Raw genomic sequence first — 22,854 nt, forward strand, 5'->3', positions numbered from 1 at the left:
CAATGAAAGTAGTCACTTACTATACAGGTGAATAGATGAGTAACAGACAGGTAAATAAACAAGATGAATGCTTAGATAAGCATTTGGACAATGCCAAACACTGCCAGCAGATTCCTTTACTGAATGTGATACAATCGATACATACATTCACAATTAATATGCCATCCCTGTATCTTCTGTACCGTATACATCTAATATGAAAAAGCCTTTTAAGGAAACAAATATTTCACTTACATGCAGAAGCACTAATTAGATCTTTGAAAGTGTTGTCAGAAATAATGAAATGTAAGATTTGTGAATGTTTTGTTACAATATAGACCAGTCCTCGAAATTTCCAGTTTGGCGATGATGTTCCTTGACTGCGCTGAAGGATTTCCTCAAAGGGAAAGAAAATTGAAGATCATTAGTAAAGGCTAACTTGCAAACCAACCCACCCCACATACTAAATGAACCCTCCCCAGCCATGACAGAACAAAAGCCTACTTATCTTTTAAACTTTTAAATTACAATTTAATAAAGAAAGCTAAATGGAAACCAACCACACTACATACGCACATACATGCTACATGTATGTAAACCCAATAAGACTACTACTGCCTGCCTAGCTCAAAATGCCTAAATCACACATACATACATCCATTCACTCGTAATAAATCGTGTTTGTGCAAGTTTTGACACTGGAATGTGGTGAGCATTCTTTTTTTCCTGTTGTGACAAATACGCTCATACAACTGATCATACAGTTCAGAGTGCTACGATGAGAAAAAAAAAGAAAAAAAAAAAAAGGTTAATTCATTACAATCTTGGCACAGAAATCAAATGAGGTGTGCTGTAAGATATTACACTTGTCTTCAGAAAGCAAATGTGGTGTGAATTTTCTTCAAAAGTAAGTTATGATACAAAATAGTAACAGAAAAAAATCTTCTGGTTTCTAAATCTTAGGTGTCTCCTAGTAAAGATTCAGGTGCAGCAGAGAAAGGAAGTTTGCTAAAGTTGAACAAAATCCATACAAATATGAGATGAAACTACGAGGTGAGACTTTTTTATTAGTTGGCTATAATAGAAAATCAAATATTAAAGAATTATTTGTATATGAACCAATGGGGTGCCGCTGTAATTAAAGAGAAACAAACGCAACAGAATCGTGCATCTCCTGAAAAAGATAGAATTATACACATAGTGTCAGACACAAAACTAAAACTGAGTAGAAAACAGATAAAGGAAGTAAGTGTTTAAAAATTGGAAAGAAGAGCATCATAATGTCTCCCCACAAAATCTCCAACTACTACACTAATGTCAAGGAAAACAATCTTCCAATTTCTGGATTCCAGCCTGACTTCAGTTTGCGTTCCGAGTATGGGATGAAAACAGCATGCATTTTGTTACAAACAATTGATGAGTATGTGCCACGTTTCTACTTGCATTATTTATGAATGTCATGCAATTAACATACCCCTTTAAAATAACTGTCAGGAATAACAGTAATTGCAAAGTATAGACAACAATGAATATAATACTGCAACAATGACTGAGTTGTAAGGAACAAGTTTACAGGATATAACAGTAGAAATTCTTAAGTGTCTCTCAAGAAGGCCCGTTATACAAATTGTGAATATTGCTCTTAAGGGCTGCACTATGCATAAATCTGTAGGTAACAACACTATTTAAAGACAAATAACAACCAAAGAACAGTGAACTCAAGGGACAAAAATGGGAAAAGTGCGCACAAGCAAGAACCAAGTGGACAACGAGGTCAGGTCTTTATGACCCTGTGACAGTATTATGCCGAACTTGGTGTAAAAAGAATAAAACCACATCCCAGTTTCTTCAAAACTATTAGTGAGTAGTTCAGTAGCCAGAGAAGTCTGCAATACAGTAAAGATACATGTAACACGAAAGAAGAAAATGCAGTGCGACTGCTTAAGATCTGCACTCTGGAATTAACTTATGTTACCAATTGTGCTCATTACCACACTTTTCATTCACCTGTTAAATGTAGGAGAACTATTTCTATTTCAACAAACTCTACAATAAATATTCTCTGAACAATCTTTTGGTGAGTGATATTATGAGCTATCCAAATATTATTGATATGAAAGAAACTTGTCCCTGAAATTTTGTAAACAAAACAACTTCGTTTATGAAGTAATTGGCATTTCAACCTGATCTGAGAAATCAGAAGTTTTCTATCTCTGATGACACTACTCTCTTTCAGTATGATCACACTGTTCTTGTCCTGCACAACATATCTTCAATATGAGCCATAAATTCCATAAGTTAGGGATCCTACACTAATGATTAACATTTCATAATATATTTTACAAGCAAACCAATGTGAGGAAACTGTGCACTGGACCTTTTTAAACAAAGTAAGTGTTGTTGTTGCTGCTGCTGCTGCTGACGATTTCAATCAGTCCTTGAGGTGTACACAACCAGTCATTCATGAATAGAAAAGGTGACGTTCAAACTTTGATCCAGCACACAGTTAATTTGTCACAAAGGTTCATTCAGACAACATACTTTAATGTAAGACATCTAATGCAATACTGAGAGACAAAGTTGCCGTGTGTTTGTATAAGTTTGTGATATGATGAAATTGTCCTATTCGCCCAAGACTTTCTCCTTGAGCATCCCTTAACGTTTGGAACACAGTGAACTGACATCATCTGCATACGTCATTATGCCATTCTACACTGATGAGCTGCTCATACAAACATGAACTTAGCTGTAAGTTTTTGAAAACAGCCATAAGTCATGCTTTGTATTTTTTATTAATGGTTTTGCCCTTCAAATGAAAAAGATCATCATAAGGATATACACTGTAAAAGACACAAATTGAGATAATATGGAAAATTTACATTGATGTTACTGAACTACATACTCTATGGTGACTTACAGTTAAAGCTGGCTTTACAGCTCTAAAGATTAAGCTGACTGTACTGTAGTATATAAACTTACATTTAAAGTACAGTAATAAATTATAATGCTGACAGTGCCAAAGATGAAATTGACTGTACAACTGTAGTTGTAACTTCCATGGTAGAGTGTACATAAAGATAAGTTACAATTATATTTTATAATCTCTTTTTAAAGGCGTGTGTATAGACATCTCATATCTGTACATGTCTGCTCATCTTTCAAAAAATACGAGTATGTTAAAAAATTTAAATATCTTTTAAAATACATTATAAAAATTCATATTTGATACATCTATACAAAAATGCAACCAAAACTACTGTTTTTTAAAATATTTCTGTTAGGATAATATGGCAGGTATTATATTTTGGTTGCTTATCAACACCTCTTCGTCAAATGACTGGTATAACACATGCAAATTAAATTTGTTTTGTTCGTTTAGTAAATTTTGCAGTTTTTCTTCTTTTCTACAAACATTTTCAATTCTTTCAAAACATTTAACAGAGGGCCTTTATCTGCGGAGTGTATGATTTTTATACTATCTTGAATCTCACGTAATGTATGTATGTTGTATGATTTGAATTTAAACTGTAATGTTCTTTATAATGTGTTTTAGACACTCTTCCAGTTTGGCCAATGTATGAGCTCTGACAATTTTGGCAATTCATCTTATACTCTCCTGGCTTACTGTATTTATTCTTTTGTACAGTCTCTTCGTGTAATTTTTTTTTCTGCGTGTCTAAGGGCACTGCTAATCAGAAATGCTACTTTCACTTTCTGTCTTGGGCAACATCTTGTAGTACAATCTGTTATGCTCTCTATAGTGAACTAAATTACATATGCGATACAAAGCTTAAAAGTATGTAAAAATCTGACAAAACTTTCACCATTAAAAATTGCATCCAGTCTGCTAACAATGCAGTAAATAAGAATAAATAGTAATCCAGAACATGCGATTTTCACCTCTTCGTATGTTATTAGTATGTTTATGAACATACCAATTGATGAAACATTATAAATAATTAATCATAATTTATTACAGCATAAAACTATAGCAGTAGGTGAGATTGTAGAGCTGTTATACCTTTTGCATGTTAGCCTTGATGTCAGGTAATTTACCTTTCATGGAAAAATTTATTGCATGGGAGATGGTCTAGCAATGGGTAATGCATTTTACCATAAATTTTTCTTAATGGCTCCCCCCCCCCCCCCTTAGTATTATAAATGTACAGTTCGTGAGGTACAAGATAGTATGAAAATTATCCATTCTGCAGATAAAGGCCCACTGTTAAATGTTCTGGAAGAATTTGGATTTTTTGTAAAAAAGAAGAAAAACCTAAAGAATTTATTAAATGAAGAAAAACGAATTTGATTCACATGGATTCTACCAGTTATGTAATGAAGTGCTGTAGATAAGCAATCAAACTAAAATATCGGTCACATTATCCTAACAAAAATATTTTTAAAAAGCGTTTTTGTATAGATATGTTAAATATGTATTTTTATAATGTACTTTGAATTATTTTAAGTTTTACAGATGAACTCCTATTTTTTGAAAGATAAGCAGATAAGTACAGATATGAGATGTCCATACACACGTCCATAAAAAGAGGTGATAAAATGTAAATTTCATTCTCTGTAGTTGTAAATTATCTTTGGATACAAAATACCATGGATGTTACAAGTACTGTTGTAGAGTCAATTTCATCTTGGCAATATCAATGTCATCATTTACTTCTGTGTAAATGTACTTTAAGTAAGTTTAAGTGCTTTAGTACAACCAGTTCAATCTTTAGAGCCATTAGTTAACTTTAAACTGAAGTCACAATACTGGAACCACACTATGTACAAACGACATTCAAAAAGTTTTGAACAGTCTTCTCTAATTTTTTTTATTTTTTGCAGGAGGACAATGAAATTTTTTGTGAACATACTTGGAACATTTAGTTATAAGATGGTATACAAAATTATTTTCTTTTATTTAGAAGTGAGCCATAATGGACCTTTAAGTAGACATCATGTTGTGACAATGGTAGGTGATGGAGTTCCTCTTCAAGACCAGCGATGACTCTGCTACATCGATTCACAGGAAGTTGCTCCCTGTTTATGGAGAGGACACAGTGGATCGCAGCAGTATTCAGCGGTGGTTGAAGAGGATTAAAGAAGGTAATTTCTCTCTGGACAATCCACGACGCGGTAGATCATTGACGGCAGCGAGTGATGTGAATAAGAAGACCATTGATCAAATCATCCAAAATGACAGATGTGTGACGACACGACAGCTTGCTGAAATGACTCTTTTGTCATTGGGTAGTGTGGTATCACTGGTATAGTCACTAGGGTACAGAAGAATCTGTGCATGTTGGGTGCCTAGATTAATAACAAGAGAAATGAAAATGATTATGAAGAATGTGTGCGAGGGTCTCATGAAGACCTTTACTGAAGAGTGGAAACAGTGTTTTGATAGCATCATTACCCAGGATGAAATACGGTTGTTTTTGTCTGAACCTGAGAGCAAAACCCAATCCATGGAGTGGCGTCATCCAGACCCTCAGAAGAAGAAACAAAGACTTTCACGAACAGCAGGCCGAAACGTGATGGCCTCCTCCTCCTGGGATCAGTGTGGTGTCATTTTCATTGACCTTCTGGAACATGGCTCCATAATTAACCGGGACCATTAGTATTTGTCATTGGACAAGCTGCGACATGCCATCACGACTCACAGACCACAGCTTCAGGGTCAGCTCTCATCAGATTACACCATGACAATGCCAAATCCCATACAGTCTATATGACGCAGGAGAAAAATCAGGAAAATGGGTTGGAAAATTGTCCCTCACCCTCCCTACAGCCCGGATTTGGCTCCGTCTGATTTTTACCTCTTTGGTCATCTGAAGGCCCACCTGTGCAGTAAAACATTTGATAGTGAGAAAGTCCTTATTTCCTGCGTCAAGCAATGGTGTAACAGTCAATTCCCAGAATTTTACCAAAGTGCATTTACATCATGCAAAGAATGTTGGGCCAGACGTGTCACAGCAGATGGAGGCTACATTGAGTAGGCTCAATGTATAGCTAAATGTTTCAAGTATGTTGACAAAAAATTTCATTCTTCTTCTGAATAGAATTTAAAAAATTAGAGAAGATTGTGCAAAACTTTTTGAACGCCTTTTGTACTTCACGTCATGTCAATGTAAATTTTCCATATTAGCTCAATTTATATCTTTTACAGTGTGTATCCTGATGCCCTTTCACATTTGATGGCCAAAATTGGTCAACAAAAAGATACAAAGCAAGACCTGTGGTTGTATTCAAAAACTTTTTTTTAACTCTTGCGTCCTTGCTCTAACTTATAAAATTTTTAATGTCTTAAATGTGTTGTTCCTTGAGTGGATAATAAGTGCAAGACTTAACTGTGAAGACTTTAAGGAAAATCTGCTTCAAACAGTGATTAGCGAGAAAAGTTACTCCAAATCCTTAGGCACTCAATTATAATATAGCTTTGCTATTATAACAAAATTACATAACTCCAAAATAAATTTTCTTTTATGTGTTTTTCCAGCAAATTTTCATGCTTCTCATACATAATTTTATATACATTATGAGAATGTACAGTTATTCCAATTACTTGTAGGACCAGAAATAATCGCACATAAGTCATTTGTCCACGGTACGTGACAAAGCATTTATCCATGTGAAGATTAACCTTTCATCTATTGCATTCAATATAAGATACTCCATTTTAGGCTTGGTCATAACAGGCTTCACATGAACATGGTGAAACTTGGTGTAGTTGTGAATTAGTTGGCCTTATCTCAATTTATTATGTTGTGTACCTGGGGAAACAATAGAAAATATCAGGAGATGAATCTGAATCATTTGAAAGATAATGTTTCCACAAAAGAGCTATTTTCCTCTCCAGCCGATTATTTTATCAAGTTTTTTTAGCGACAAGACGATGCACGTAGAAAAAAGTGCATCCATATCTTATCAACTATTCCTGGAAGCCTTAATTCTGTATAATCTGAATCAGCAGAATCCTAAGCTAATATTTTTGATGAATGAGAATTCACTCTCTTGGGAATGGAACTAAAGAAAAAAAGTAATGCTGTGAGACAATGATTAGTTCGTGCTTTGCAGTCACACTAGCACAAGTTTGCTGGGTCCCACATCAAAATTCCTTATAGTCAAAGATGTTACTTGTTTAAAATTCTGAATTAACACTCGCTTCACTCAACACATGAATCATCACAATCATTTTGTTAAACTACCACTACCTAGGTTATATTCAACACTGTAGGTACCACTTCGTGAACTTACATCCAAAGACACCTGCAGACGCAATAAGTCTACATTCTTGGAGATTGTCACGAAATCAACGAGGTACAAAATACCATATTATATCTTTTACATGCTACGATGGCTACACCCCTCACAAAACAGAAACAAATGCATTTCAGTGACTGCATGATCAGCATAGATAAATCGGTTAAGTGTTTCAATATGTAAGTGCCATTCTTACTTGTGTGTTACTTCACCATGAAGCTCTGCATGACACAGCTATGTTCTGTGGGAGAAAGAGAGAAGTGAGGCAGGAATGACAATGAGGTCATTAAAGACAGAGCACAAACTTGGATAGGGAAGGCTGATAAAGACAGCATTACAATAATGCCTTAAGTGATTTATGGAAACTAAGGAGAACCGAAAGATGGATTGCACGAAGTAGATCTGAAGCACTGTCCTCCTGAATGAGAGTCTTGTGACTTAACCACAGCATCACCTCTCTAGATAGCTTCCACAGTCAGCAGGCCCAAAACAAGATGCAAAGAAACAGTGGATGTAATCTATAATTCATTAAAAGGGAACACTCTTAAACAGATGATAAAAATATACAAAGAGACAGAGAAGTTGGCCAGTAATTACCTACACTCACCATCAGTGCAGAGAACAGTCACACAAAACAATGATGAAAATAAATAAAATAAAAAACCATCATCGGGAGGAGAGAGGGAGGAACAGAATTAAAAGTGGATGGAGTAAAGGGTGTCAAAGATTGTGCATCGTAAATACTGTGTCAATTTCAAAGCAAAAAGGAGAGAGTGAGACGTAAACAGATCTATGCGAGATGAGAAAGATGAATAACAATGAAAAAGAGGAAAATAATGAAATAAAAAATGAAAGAAGATGAAAACTGAAAGGATGAGTAAAGGACCAAAGAGAAGACAGAGGTTCATGTAGCTCAAGTCCTATGTGATGGTGCGGGATGAAAGGACGTGCTGGAGTGCAAGTTCCTATCTGCGCAGTTCTGAGTCAGAGGTGTTGGGTGGGAGGATCCAAACAGCTTGTGTGGTGTAGCAGGTGCCTAGGTTCCAGAGTTATGCTGGAAGGTATCCCCCATCACTGGATCTTGGGCAACCCCAGGCGGACAGTTTATTTGTGCCCATTCACGAGCTCAGCAAGTTTGGTGGTTGTCATACCAACGTAGAAGACTGTGCAGTGAACAAATGTCAGGTGTAGATGACATGCTATTTTGCGTGTGCCCTACCTTGAACTATACAAGTTTTGCTAATGAACATGGCTGGAGTATGTAGTTGCAGGATGCATAGTGCATGTTTTGTAGTGGGGTCAGTTACAGGGTAGGGAAGGACGCAGTGGAGGTGTCAACCTTTCTGAGTGCCACATGAAAGAAGTGCCCCTGAAGATCCACCAGCTAAATGCCCTGGCTTGGTGTAGGTTTACTGACAATATCTTAGGGGTCTGGACTCGTGGTGAAAATAAACTCTGTAACTTCCTTCAAAGTCTCAACTCTAATAACCTGAATTTTACCTGGTCCTTCTCCAGAACCTATGTTGCCTTTCTGGCAGCTGAGGCTCACATCCAAACTTTTTCCCATAACAAACCCACAAACAAAAGTACTTCCACTCTCAGAGCTCCCATTGCTTCCACATCAAATGCTCCATTCCCTGCAGCCTAGGTATCTGTGGTAAACTTTTCTGCCCTAATGACAAATCCTTCAACAACTACACCAGGATGTATAGGAAGACAAGAAAAAAATTTCCCAGATCTCCCCATTAAAAACACACTTTTTACCAGATGAAAATGCACGATATCCAAGGTAGGATTACATTTTTTCCGTGTTAAGTGATAAAATACATACCCTCGGAGCTGTACAACTTATCAATCCTTTGAATAGTAAAGGTTTTATGCACCAGCATAGAACTTCCAAGCACTTTAGGAATCAAAACCTAGTAAAAAACAAACGTGTTTTGGAGAAATATTTGATGCATGTCAACACGTAAACTGCATATTTTCATATCACAAAAGCATAAATTCAATTTCCATCAAACACAGCATAGTAGCTTCCAAAACACTGAAATAAAGATTATGCTGTGTGATGCGCTTTTGTCGGGCAATCAGAGCTTGTCACGTGACCTCACCAGCCAACGACAGCTAATATTCTGAGCATAGGACACGTTATGTAGTCAGTCAATAACATCACTGTTTAGTTATGGGAACACAATGATAGGAAAAATTAATGGTTTAAATTAATATACATACAGTACAGGTACGAGAAAAAAGATAAGCTATCACATGTAATATTGGGTGCCGAATATTTTTTATTGTTTTTTTCTGAAGGTGTGGTTACGCCGGATCGTAAGAGGGCAGCTTAAATTGCAGCAGCTTAATATTTCTGAAAAGAAAAATTATAAATTTCACTGCTGTGTGCTGAATACCTCATGCGTTACCTGGCTGATTACACTTGCACTTCGACTTTTCCATAAAAAAGCCAATTATGTGTGAAACTGCTCAAGAACTCACTTCATACACTTTTCTTGAAAGAATTTTTAATTACACTTCTTACCATCATTATTGCATCAGTTTTAATCTACGAAAGAACTGAAATAAATATGAGAAACTAACCTTGACACTTGTTTTTTCCGACATGTGTTATCTTTACCGTTAAGATATATCAAACACAAATGAGCCGGTAAAATTTTAAATAATGGCATTAATGGCTGGTCTTGTGGACCCGAAATTTTTCTAAGTGATTAGTTCTCAAAGTTTAAGTTTTGAATGAGGGTCAAATGCTCAGTGATTTAAGAAATTCATCACTCATTCTCACACTTAACACAATTCATTTCGTGTAAAAAGGAAATTTACTTTGAAAGTAGTGCTTCTCAAACCACCAACCACAATATTTTCCCGCAAAATGCTACCAGTTGTGATGTCAGCTCATTGAAAGCAGTTCGTTGTTACACAGTACTGCATAGTCTTCATCCTAACCTTTCTGCCTCTAAGCCGCAAAGGAGCACCCCCTTTGACAACCACCCATCCTGACCTTAAATGCCTTAACAGATTATTCTGCCTGGATTAGGACTTTCTCAAATCGAGCCCTGAAATGAGATCATCCCTCCACTATATCATCCTCATGCCATCCACAGCAGCCTTTCGTCAGCGTCCTAATCTCCACTATATACTTGTCCAGCATTATGACATTCCCAGATCATCTGTGCATAAGGTTTTACATCTGTAACCGACACCACTGAAAATCATGCTTCATGCACTCTCCACAACTACATACTCCAACACCACCACTGGATAAAACATGTACTACTTAGGGCACAGCCAACATGTGAAACAACATACGTAATCTATCAGCTGACGTATTCTCTCCACAGTCTTTTACATTGGTATGACATCCACTAAACTGACTGAAAGCACGAACGTGCACAGATGAACCGTGCGTTGGGGGATGCCCAATACCCTGTGGTGGAGCATGCCCTCCTGCATTAACTCAACAGACCCCTGTGCCTGCTACACCACACAAACCATTGGTTTGCTCTCACCCAACATCAGATCCTCAGAACTGCAGAGATGGGAACCTGCACTCCAACACATCCTTTCATCCCACCATCAACCTGGACTCAACTTATGCGAACCTCTACTCCTGTCTCCTCTTTGTTTCTTTACTAATTTTTCATTTCTAATTTTTTCACTTTTCATGTTTTTTTTTAATTTTTACTTTGTTATCTTTCTCTCTGTAGTATTATTTTTCTTATTCAACTCACATATACCTCTTCACTTCTCAAACTATCCTCTTTGCTTTGAAGCCGACACAGTACTTATGATGTGAAATCTTTGACTTCCCTTTCACATCATTTACTCCATCTTTGCTTACCTTCTCCTTGTTACCTCATAATCTAAATTGTGAGTGACCTACATCCACCTTTCCTTCTTCCCTTTTTTCCACCTCCTCCTCCTCTGACGAAGGGGCAAAATCTCGAAAGCTAGATTTTCCCCATTTATGTTTGTCAGTTTTTTGTGTGACTGTCAGCTGCACTGAGCTAAGGTAAGTACTGGCCTGTCTTTGTGTATTACTCACAGTGGGTGTAATGTCGAGTTCAAAACAGGTGGAAAAAGCCTAACACTAAAAACAGATGATGATAATGACAAACTGTACAAAAGAAGAAAAACTTGAAGTGTAACAATGGCTAAGGGCTATGTCCAGGAGGGAAAAATACTTACGTCGAAGACCCACTAATCTTGCACAAACAAAAAACAATGAATGCTAATGAAATTATGAAAAAAAAATTATTTACCTGAACTTTTACTCAGTCAGTAGATGACTGTTACGAATTAATTGAGGTCACATTAAAAGCTGACATGGACACAAAATGCTCCAAATACTGCACAACTGCCATGGCCATACTGTATTTCACCCGGTTTTGTGTACTGCCTTCTAGATTCAATGCAGATCACAAGATAATACAGTACAGCATAAAACTACAGGCTGGTGTACAAAACAGGGGCTCAAAACTCTCACCTAAGTGTATCATACCTGTGAAAGTTCAATGTGTATCAATCAGATCACTGTTGGCAACAACTGTTGTCCTCATTTCACAAGGGACTAAGGAGACATTAGAATTAACTCTGTGCAACTTTTGCAACTTCATACAGCTTTAAAATCAGTAACTGCTCAGTGTCAGCTTATCTCCCCTTGTCTGCCATGCAGGGGTGATGGAAATTCCTGTCATCCTTATGATTTGAACCAACTACATATACTCTAAAATTCACCATGGGAGATCATGTCAGTGAACGAAGCCTCAAAGATGGTGAGTTTAATGAAAACAACAGATTTGACATAATTCAGAGGGAACAGAAATGACTAATTTCAAAAGTTCTTCCTCTTTTTTAATCAATGAGCTACTGAAGAATTTTTATATTTCTTACTCAACAGCACTAATAATTTTTTTTAGCCCTTATAAACTGCCAATGTAAATTTAGATAATGGTCTATCAACTTTCTATAAAAGACTGCCGAACAGTAAACAACACTCTAACGCAAAATGTTATATCCAATTCTCTCATCAACATCCAAGGTATGTTGGAATCAACTCCCATAACAAACTTATTAACTATCTTTTATCTGCCCCCCCCCCCCCCATAGAACACTGATCATTTCTTTATCTGCCAACTCATTTTGGGTCATTCAGAGCCTTAAATTAAGGCTATGTTCATCAACTTTTTCCACTATTTGAATACTTATTTTCTACAAAACTTAAAACATAGCTCTGCAACTGCCTCTTGTTTGAACTTTCCAGTCTCAGAGGATTTTGTGCTGCAAACTAATAGTTTTCTTTATAACAGCTGCCACTGTTTGCCAAATCCTGACCCCCCCCCCCCCCCCCAAAGAAGTACTCAAGAGTAAACTATATTTTACAACAGTACCAATTACTTTATCTAGATTATACACAGATATTTTAGTCCTGCTCATTTCTTTGGCCATATACTGCAGAACCTTTCATCCTCATACTTCCCATTCCTGAGACCTAAGTTGTGCCTTTTCTTAACAACATGCTGCTGCCAAGAAATGTTTACAACTGTTCTATTATACATATCTCTAGAGCTTCAAGCTGTCGCTCTCTCTCTCTCTCTTTTTTAAATCAGTACTTCCAATATAATTTTATTCAACTTTTCACAACACATTAAATACTAATGCTGATGCAGTATATGTTCTCTTCACAACAAATTTTCACAAATGTAAATAAATAACCATCTCTAATTCTGTACTCTTTCTGACTCAAATTCTGGCCATGTCATTTCCATACTGATTAGATGATTTCATAGACAGAATAAGAGGCACATTTCAAATTTACTTCAAATACACAGTGATAAAATTTTCCACTTGGGTAAAAGGCATCGTTTGATGAGGTGACATACTGCATTTCGAAACACTACTTCTTCACATTGTCATTCCAGTTTAGTAAGAACACTTCATTTAATAGTGATTCATCTTACTTGATGAGACATCTAGAATCTTTATGAGATTCCTTCAGCAAACCCTCACACTTCGTTCTATGCACTTAAATCTTCAGCTTCCTCACTGGACCATGTCATCATACCTATGGGTTTCATCTCTATTGCATACATTTACTTCATTTGCAGACTTCATGAATGGGTTTACTGAAATTACTCTTTCTATTATCTCTCTCTTACATTAATTGCAGACCAGCATAAAATCCCTTCCCATTCAACCTTTAATATTCCGTAGTTTTTACATTTTATCTTTCTGCAGAATGTTTGGTTCACCCTTTTATGACTCCAATATATTTTAATGTTGGACTTACATGACCCCGTTCGCACTAAGCCACATGCTAAAAATGAGCCATCATGCATTTGAGCATTGGTATTTACATATTTTTTTAATGCTTCTTTCAACACCACCTTCTAACGTTGACGACTAATTTTGGAATTTTACAATATTACAGCACCATCTAAATGCAGACAGCATTTTCGGATTTCTATTGCAAACTCAAGACGTCGTTACAGTTCAATAACACACCTTACGAGAGTATTAATTATTTCACAAGCTACTTATTTAATATTTAATTGAAGCTACCAACTCTTACAATGCCATAAAGTATAAATGAAACACACTTCAAAGCAACAACAATCTTTCATGTCAGCCACTTTACAGAATGTTTCTCATTTGATTTCTTAAGTGCCTCTCACCACATTCCAACATAAACATAATTCAGATTGTGCATGGAAATTAAATGTAGCAATAACTGAAGAGTATACTACAGTACAAACCTTCTGCGAAGGGGTCAGCCCGCTCAGGGGAAATTATCATGTGACGCCTCCGCTGTCGATACTCATCCTCCTTTTCTGCAACCGTTGGACGGCGGCGCTCAGCAAATGGGTCATAGTCCTTTTCACTCTGTAAAAAAAATACAACAGAAATAATTTAGAATGACATGCTATCCTTTATCCCTACATCAGAGTATAGAGTATGGACTGATTTATGAGATTGATATACTTGTTGATACTTTTGTCTTGAATATGTTTCCAAATACAGTGAGTGATTGCTTTGCTGCACTGATCTTTGCTTTTCTTCTGATTTACAAATCAAGGAAAACAAGTGACTATCATGAGGAGATGAATAATGATAGTTTTCTGAAGTGGTTCATGGGGCAACTATTAGAAAACTCTAATCAGCTGTCACTGTACTGGATAATGCTACATACCACTCATGTATGTATTAAATAGAAAGCTCCAACAATGGAAATGAGAAAAAGTGAACTGTTTGAATGCTTAAAACATAACACTGTTATGTGCAAGCTGATGTCTAAGGCAAGGCTTGAACTCTTGAAACTAAATATGCCACAGTTCAACAGAAAGTTGTTAATGAGATGTCCAACGAACATAGTCACAAGATTCTTAGGCACCCGCCATACCACTACCACTCACAGTAGCAGAAATTCAGAGGAACCATTGACACAAACAAAGCCTGAGATGTGGAGTAAAGCTATACGCCACACAAAAGCAGCTTTTAAAGCAGCCTGGAAAAAAAAGAGGACTGAATATAGGGGTCGACAGAAGGGTCCGATCCCACGCGTCGGCTTTGACCCGTGACTTAAGGGTGTTGTCGTACGTGACGTCATGACTGCGTGGAGTTCGGTTTGTGAGTGTGGTATGTTTGTAGATGTCGTCATGTTGTGCTCTCTGGTGGTATGTTGAGGGTTTTCGTTTGTGTGGTGTAATGGGCTCAGTTTGCTTTTGCTCATTATCCAGAATTGTTCGAGTGTCGGCTGTGTTTGTAGTGGAATTCGTTTCAGTGAGTTAACGATTTTGTGTTAAGGTTAATTTAGTGTTGTTCGCTGTACATTGTGTGGTAATTTTAGTAAAATTAATCGGTTGTTGTTTTGGTTCAGGAATGGATATGACGGATAAAATTAACACTGCGCTGGTCAAGGGAAGTCTTCGACCCCAATGTGTGGCTGTGTATGTTGATATTGGTATCTGGAGATGTTTTTGAGCTATATAGGCCAAGGGAAGTGTTTGATCCTAATTTATGGGATCGGGAGCTGCTGTTGAGCTATATAGGTCAAGGGAAGTGTCTGATTCCAGATGATATTGTGTTTAGTGGTATTTGGGGAGTTTTGTGATGTCGGTTTTCTCGTCATCTTGTGTGGTTTTTTATGGGGGTGGGTGTCTAAATTTGTTTATATTTAGTTTGTCCCCACCCAAAAACACCCCATTTCCCGCACTTGTCCCGTTAGTGTCATTAGGCTTTTTGTGGAAAGTGTGTGTGTTTGTTTTTCGATGTATTTTCGTCCTCATAATGTGTACGTACTGACTTTATATGCGCCATATTGGAATTGTAGTTTATGGTCGTTTCCGCCATATTTGTGACATCATGGGTCAAAGCAGACAGCCTGGATCAGACACTTCCGTATTTCCGAATATAGAAGGTAGTATTGCAAATATAATTATATTCTTGGGTATTTCAAGTGATTCTTCCACGGAGCACAGATGTTGAGGAAGGAAGTGATTCTGAACTAAGTAGAATTTACCCTCTGTCATAATTTGTCTTCTTCGCTGTTTGTAGACTTGGTTTGTATTTAATATTTTGAGTGAAATGTCTGAAGACATCAGAAAAAGAGTGAATATGAGTCTAATGTTGAGCGCTGCATATCTTAGAAACCAAGACACTGTTGTTTCATCAGTGCTATAATGGCTTTCTTCCTTCCCATTATAGTTCCACAAGTCTGAGTACTGTGGCACTTGAATCACTTCCAACTTACATATAACTGGTAGGGTGAAATGACCAGTTGTCGGGTTCAGACGACCTCTAATGAAGCTGTCTTTTGTGATACTGAGGAGAGTGCAAGACGAAAATTAAATGATGTAGTATATACAATTGCAAATGTGCTCCATTAGAGAAAGTCTACTGCCTGGAAAAAGTTCAATGCTGTTGTCCACCCTCCAGATGAAAAACATACAAAGCTCCTCCAATGAAAACAAAACGATTATATTCTTGTTTATTCCACCTCCCCCCCCCCCCATGAGAGAACATATGTGCTCAGTCAAATGAAAGCAGAAGTACACAGCAACATTGTTGTTATATCTATGTGACCAAGAAGAGCACTATTTATGTAGAAGTCACGGCAACTTGTGTTTATGGGCAAACAGCAGGCTTGTAGCTATGAACTTTGATACTTGTGCTTTCTTTGCTGGTGGAGTTCATCATATACCTGACAAAACTCAAGTGACAGGATTATAGTTATAACTGGACACTGCCAGAGATGATAATGATGATGTTTGGTTTGTGGGGCGCTCAACTGCGTGGTTATCAGCGCCCGTACAATTATCCAATCTTTGCTCAGTCCAATTTCGCCACTTTCCTGGATGATGATGAAATGATGAGGACAACACAAACACCCAATCATCTCGAGGCAGGTGAAAATCCCTGACCCCGCCGGGAATCGAACCCGGAACCCCGTGCTCGGGACACTGCCAGAGACTCAAGTCAGGTTTCCGAGAAAAACAGTGATGATGTCATAGGCTCTGCTGCCTAGTTTAAAGCAGTTATACGGAACACATTTCTGATCTCTAACATCTGTAATAAATATCATCCCACTGTTAAGGAATACCGCTTTGCCCAAGTGCGGAAAACTGCATGCACGTTAAAGTGATCAGTAAATACTTAGAGCAGTTTATGCTTATATTACTTTCATGTTATCGTATTTACAAGAAGGGTTTAGACCATTTGAGCACCCTGTTTGTATTGAATAAGCCAATTAAACATGACTTACACTGATTGTTGTAAAAGACAATGCAAGTCCTGTTGCTTTTGTTGAGACACAAACATAATATGAAAACAGTATCATTTTCTACACAGGAGTGTGTTCTTTAAGCAACACAGATCGTGTAATGCAAATTCAATACTGCATGTTAATAGGGAGTACAAAAAGGTAGTATGGAAATGCAAAGCTGTTGCATCTCAAGGCACCAGTGAACTGACACCATTGCCCCTACTTTGCTCCACTCTGCTTCGCTATTCTTAGCTCAGAATAGTGTCATTACAAAAGAAGAACGAGTTTCATGTTGTGAACAGATCTGCCTATCACTGTTCAGAAGATTTTGGAAAGGGGGGGGGGGGGGAGTGGGGGACAGGAGGGGGGGGGGGGGGGCGGGGAGGGAGGTGACTGGCTATTATATTCCAACCAACATCACTTACAAAAAAATCTCCTTAGGATTGAACAGCAGAAACTACACAATTCATATTAAATTCCAGGCATGTCACTGGTTACGTGAGGGTAATAATCGAACTACTAAACTCCTACATGTGCTTAATTAGCAATGACAACTGCAGGCACTTTGACTGACAGACATGTGGATAAATCAGCACAGCCATCACAATATGTACTCTATTAGCAAAGTCATGTTTATCTGTTGTTAATGAAATAAAATTGTGTACCAGTGGCTCAATGGTTATGTGCCAAATGCCTAGAGTTTGATCCCACATGGTCCTCTCCCCTCCAGCCACATTTTTCCTCTGGCAACATTAATTGGCAAAATGCTGAACTGCATTATGGTTTGCAGTCCAAGTTAAACTATTGGTGCATATATATCAGGATTGACATCTGAGGAACGGAAGAGTATATCACCTCCAAAAAATACATCACTGGTCAAACAAACCTTTGTGTTGATGACAACTCTCCCTAAGTGCACATGAAAATGTATAGCACTGCCACTTTCTGTTGACAGATTCTTTGCCACTGAATAACAGCAGCTTTAAAATCATGGAGCTAACAAAACTTTCGTCCACACAGCATTGTGCTCAAGAGCTTAAGTGCCGAGAAGTACATTGTTTCTATTTGTTTACTTTATGGATATTTGACTATTTAGATTTTTCTTGGCTCTGCAGAAGTATGAGAAGTTTCTCCATTTATTTTCCACCATCTTCAAAACACAAAACCTCCAACCTATAAGTACAATTATAATGTTGACGGACAGATGAATCACCAGTGTTGCCAAACATATTTTCCATTCATTTAGAACTACTCTGCAACTTGTTCAAATTAGTGTTACACAACACAGCAAATTTGTGAACTAAGGTCAAAACTGATCTCCAGTGAGCAGCATTTATAGAATCGGCTCTATGAGATTTGCCACAAGTATGGCCAGAAATCTTTGCAAGGAACAAATTTGGGAACAGTGGAGGACATGTTTGTAAGAAAATCATCTTTCCAGTTGAGGTGTTTATGCGGCTTCCTAAACTGTCACTTCCTAAGCTTACAACTGAACACATTTATTTTCTTCTTTTTTAATACTGTACCATCACTTCTGTTAGCAAAGTACACAATAAAGGTCATTCAAATATGTCCTATTCACAGACTAAACTTACCTGAGCAACATCATTAAGAAGAGCAGCTGGGGCTGTGTAGCCTGCTCTTTTATTTTGGCTGAAGGATACTACGTCATAGTCCTCGTCCTGTAAACATGGATACAAAAAATAAACATTTACATCACAAAAGGTTAACGTTATTAAAAGCAATGCGGTTGTCAACTCAAAATTTATCACCGAACGTAAGAAATAAATATTCCAGGTTTGTATTTCAAATACCTCAACTTCATCATTTGCAGCAATTGATGTGACGTATCCGTCAAATTTACTGCCGCCTCCATCGTATATGTCACGATCATAGTATCCGCTTTCTCCTAATCCAACACGATCCTTTTCATTGACTTCCTCGTTTAAGTCCTTCTTTCTGGCTTGTATGTCGCGAATTTGAGCTTCAATATCTGCAAACGACAAAAGATGTTAAAAACATAATATCGTCAAGGCTATAAGAAATAACAAGAACGACGGTTATAAGTCGTAGATATGGTAAAAATTTTTGAAACTTCCTAGGTCAAACAGAAATTGTGCACTGTTTTGTTTGTATACTGAAGACCATATCAAAGTCTAATCAAAACTTACATTTACGGTAATTTTGTACCGTGAAATGAAAATACCAAACACCGCAAATTAACTCAGGGAGACAAAGTGACAAAAGCTACAACATATATTTATGGGGATCTCATTAACTGTTGCACAATAGATCATTCTATAGCAATATTTACACAAAAGTAAACACAAAGGTCATCTGTTCGAAATTCACAGTTTGGAGAGTGTTGAGTTGTACAAAATTTTAAAATTCAATAAAAGTATAACAAATATTTCAATAAAGTAATTTCACAGGTATAATAAAACTTTAATTTTTTTACCTTCATGAGTTCTTGGTATGGTAGCCATTTTCACGTAACATTGATCATACGCAGTCAGCGATTAATAAACAAACCTCTATACCACAGTCAAAGATATTACAAGTCTAGATTATTTCACGTATTTGCGAAACCGTATCCATGAGACGGTACACAACAATTCTTTGAAGTAGAATAAAATCTGATTTCATTTACTGTTCGTCAAAAAGAAAGAAACACAGTGTTTCAGAATCTACAATGAACTAAAATGTACACGGCATAACGTCCTAAACTGTCTGCCACAATATATGCAGAAAAGTCTGTGCATGCGATCACTGAAAATGTAGTATGCCGACACCACACAAGTTTCCATCTACCGCTGGCCCGCCATCTGTCGGTCTATGAAAGAATTTTTGGCGACAAGCGACTACACTCTCACAACCTCTAAGTTTATTTCGCAAATGTGTTGCAAAAAAAAAAAAAAAAAAATGCACACAAAATTCAACAAACAGACATATAGCCCATCTTAAGCTGGGTTTACACTAGCAAGTCGCTTGCAGAAGTTATTGCTGCAAGTTATTGCTAGCTGCTGATTACCAACGAGTTTTAACTCGCTGGTGTTTACACAGCAGCGCAAGAATTAAGCAAGATTCTTCCGCAAGTTCTTTGGCAAGAAACTTGCGTCAACAACTTGCTGATACTGTTTACTCGTAGTGGTACTGAAAGCATATGTAAACAGTATCAGCAAGTTGTTGACGCAAGTTTCTTGCCAAAGAACTTGCGGAAGAATCTTGCTTAATTCTTGCGCTGCTGTGTAAACACCAACGAGTTAAAACTCGTTGGTAAACACAGCTGCAAGCGGCTAGCAATAATTGCAGCAATAACTTCTGCAAGCGACTTGCTAGTGTAAACCCAGCTTAAGATGGGCTATATGTCTGTTTGTTGAATTTTGTGTGCATTTGTTTTTTGCAACACATTTGCGAAATAAACTTTTCGCAAATGTGTTGCAAAAAAAATGCACACAAAATTCAAGAAACAGACATATAGCCCATCTTAAGCTGGGTTTACACTAGCAAGTCGCTTGCAGAAGTTATTGCTGCAAGTTATTGCTAGCCGCTTGCAGCTGTGTTTTAACTCGTTGGTGTTTACACAGCAGCGCAAGAATTAAGCAAGATTCTTCCGCAAGTTCTTTGGCAAGAAACTTGCGTCAACAACTTGCTGATACTGTTTACATATGCTTTCAGTACCACTACGAGTGTCAGCCGAGGTGTAAAATGACAAGTAGGCGGGTGAGATATGCTGCAGCTCTTGTAATTGTAATGAAAAACGTGGAAAAGAAAAAGAGGAGTATTTTGTTTATAGAGTAGATAATGAGAAGATCGCAAAGTGGTGCCTGTAATAACCTTTTGCAAGAACTTAGTATCGAGGGCATGGATACTTTTGCAGAATGTCCTCAAAAGATCCTCAGTATTTGTTGATGTTAATAGCGCCCGTCATGTCAAAACGAGACATAAACTTCGGTACTGCTATTTTAGCAAAGGAACGTTTGCTAGTCACTCTATGATTTATAGCTACCAGTGAGCTACGAATAAAATAAGCATTTCATTTATTTATGTGAAACATACAACCAAAAAAGTTTGAATTTTGAAATCTTTTCTTTGTAGGAGACTCATACAAGTCCCTAATGTACTTGTTTCATATTCCCGTCTGCACGATTTCTCTGATCGTACCCGATGTATGTAGAGCCTTTTTTAACGTCTTGAAAAGGGAAAATTATTTCTAGGTATGTGAAAACCCAACAATGAAATCAAATTTTTATTGAAATAAACTGCATTTTACAGACTGATATGCTTATAAAAATGTTTTTTTTCTAATGCTCATAAAATGGAAAGTGAAAAGCTAAGTAAATAGAACACTTCATAATTACACATCATCTTTTTCTAGACTCTTAAAACAACAAGTGAGTGGATGCAGGTGGCAAAGGGGTTGTGTCTTCAAGTTATGCTACTTCCTATGTACTTCTTTTATAGATGTGTCGAATATCAACGAGATTTCATTTAAAGCGCTCATCTTCTTCACTCTATCCTTAAAGTCTCGGTTATGCACGTTCCGTATTTCGGGGTAGCTCTCCACGGCTTCAATAAAATGTTCTGTACCCTGCTTCATCCATACCCGTTTCTCCTCCATTTCTGAAATTTGTTTGCATATAATACGTAAGATGGTTGCATAAAATTAAGTCACCACATTAAGTAAAGTGTTAAATATTAATGTTATGCAGACAACATACTTACTATAACTTGCGCTCCCTACTTGCAGGAAATAGAAATAAATGCTAAAAGCGGCAAGTTACTTGCAGATACTTCTTGCGTGGTGTTCACACTGGAAGCGGAAAACGTGCAACAAGTCACTTCCGCAATAAATTGCTACAGTCGCAAGTCGACTTGGCGATATGTTTACATTCGCAAATCGCGCGGCAAGTTCCTCCGTGCAAGTAAATTGCTGCAATAACGTGCTAGTGTAAACCGAGCATACACCAAGGAAAAAATACTTGTATGAGAAGAGCAACTTCTCCACGTGAGCAGCTGAAATTGACATTACGATTTCTTGCATCAGAAAGAAACAGAAGGACATGTAATTTTTGGCTGAAATTCCGAAACAAGAATTCAACGAAATCATAGGTAACACAAGGAAAGCTATTTGCACTGTCCTGAAGAAGGAAATCTTGAAGGTAAGTAAAATATCTCTATCCTGTAATATATATCTGTTGTGAGAAGTTACAGACAATATATTTTAGACATGTTTGACACTCAGTATATTCTGCCGTGTGTTGACGAAATAAAATATCTCTATCCCATAATGTATATCTGTTGTGACAAATTACAGATAATATTTTTATATTTTAGACGTGTTTGAAACTCAGTACATTCTGCCATCTTACCTCGAAGCGTATTTCCTGCTCCTAGTTTTCTACTAATATGCGTTAAGTCCTATAAATAAATTCTCCAATGAACTGTCCAGAGCACTAAAGTACATTTGCCACTTCAAAATTCACTGTGCACACACAAAAAAGAAACAACAGACTGAATAAATAGTCGACTCAAAACATTTCGCGCGCAGCATTTGCTGCGACCTTTTGTCCACACACTACGATTTATGTGTGCACACGTGACTGGTGCCCACAGATTTGAGCCATTTTCCTCAAAACTCAGATTCCAACGTCAAGGTTTGCGCAGATTACGTATCTGCGCAAATCTCCTGTCCATACACAACGATCTGTTTGTGTAGAAGTGATGTGCATATGCCGTCTGAAAACCTGATATTATTTTAATTGTATTTTATAATCTGACTCTGATTGTTTATATTTTAAAATCTACCTATCTATCTGTAAGTATGAAGAGAGAGCGAAATA

At 37.2% G+C, this 22,854-nt stretch overlaps 1 protein-coding gene across 1 annotated transcript in view; it reads right to left on the bottom strand.

The window, feature by feature from the left end:
- Nucleotides 1-19,566, bottom strand: part of LOC126473152 (splicing factor 3B subunit 1) — a 64,570-nt gene extending 45,004 nt beyond the window's left edge. The window contains exons 1-4 of the mRNA XM_050100012.1: nt 19,470-19,566; nt 18,826-19,004; nt 18,607-18,693; nt 14,007-14,133 (exon numbers count right to left, since the gene is read on the bottom strand). Coding sequence (XP_049955969.1) covers nt 14,007-14,133; nt 18,607-18,693; nt 18,826-19,004; nt 19,470-19,497 — 421 coding nt within the window. The 5' untranslated portion in view covers nt 19,498-19,566. The remainder of the gene's footprint in view (nt 1-14,006; nt 14,134-18,606; nt 18,694-18,825; nt 19,005-19,469) is intronic.
- Nucleotides 19,567-22,854: the final 3,288 nt, after the last annotated feature.

The sequence above is a fragment of the Schistocerca serialis genome, chromosome 4 (genome assembly GCF_023864345.2).
Source record: "Schistocerca serialis cubense isolate TAMUIC-IGC-003099 chromosome 4, iqSchSeri2.2, whole genome shotgun sequence".
Classification (NCBI taxonomy): domain Eukaryota; kingdom Metazoa; phylum Arthropoda; class Insecta; order Orthoptera; family Acrididae; genus Schistocerca; species Schistocerca serialis.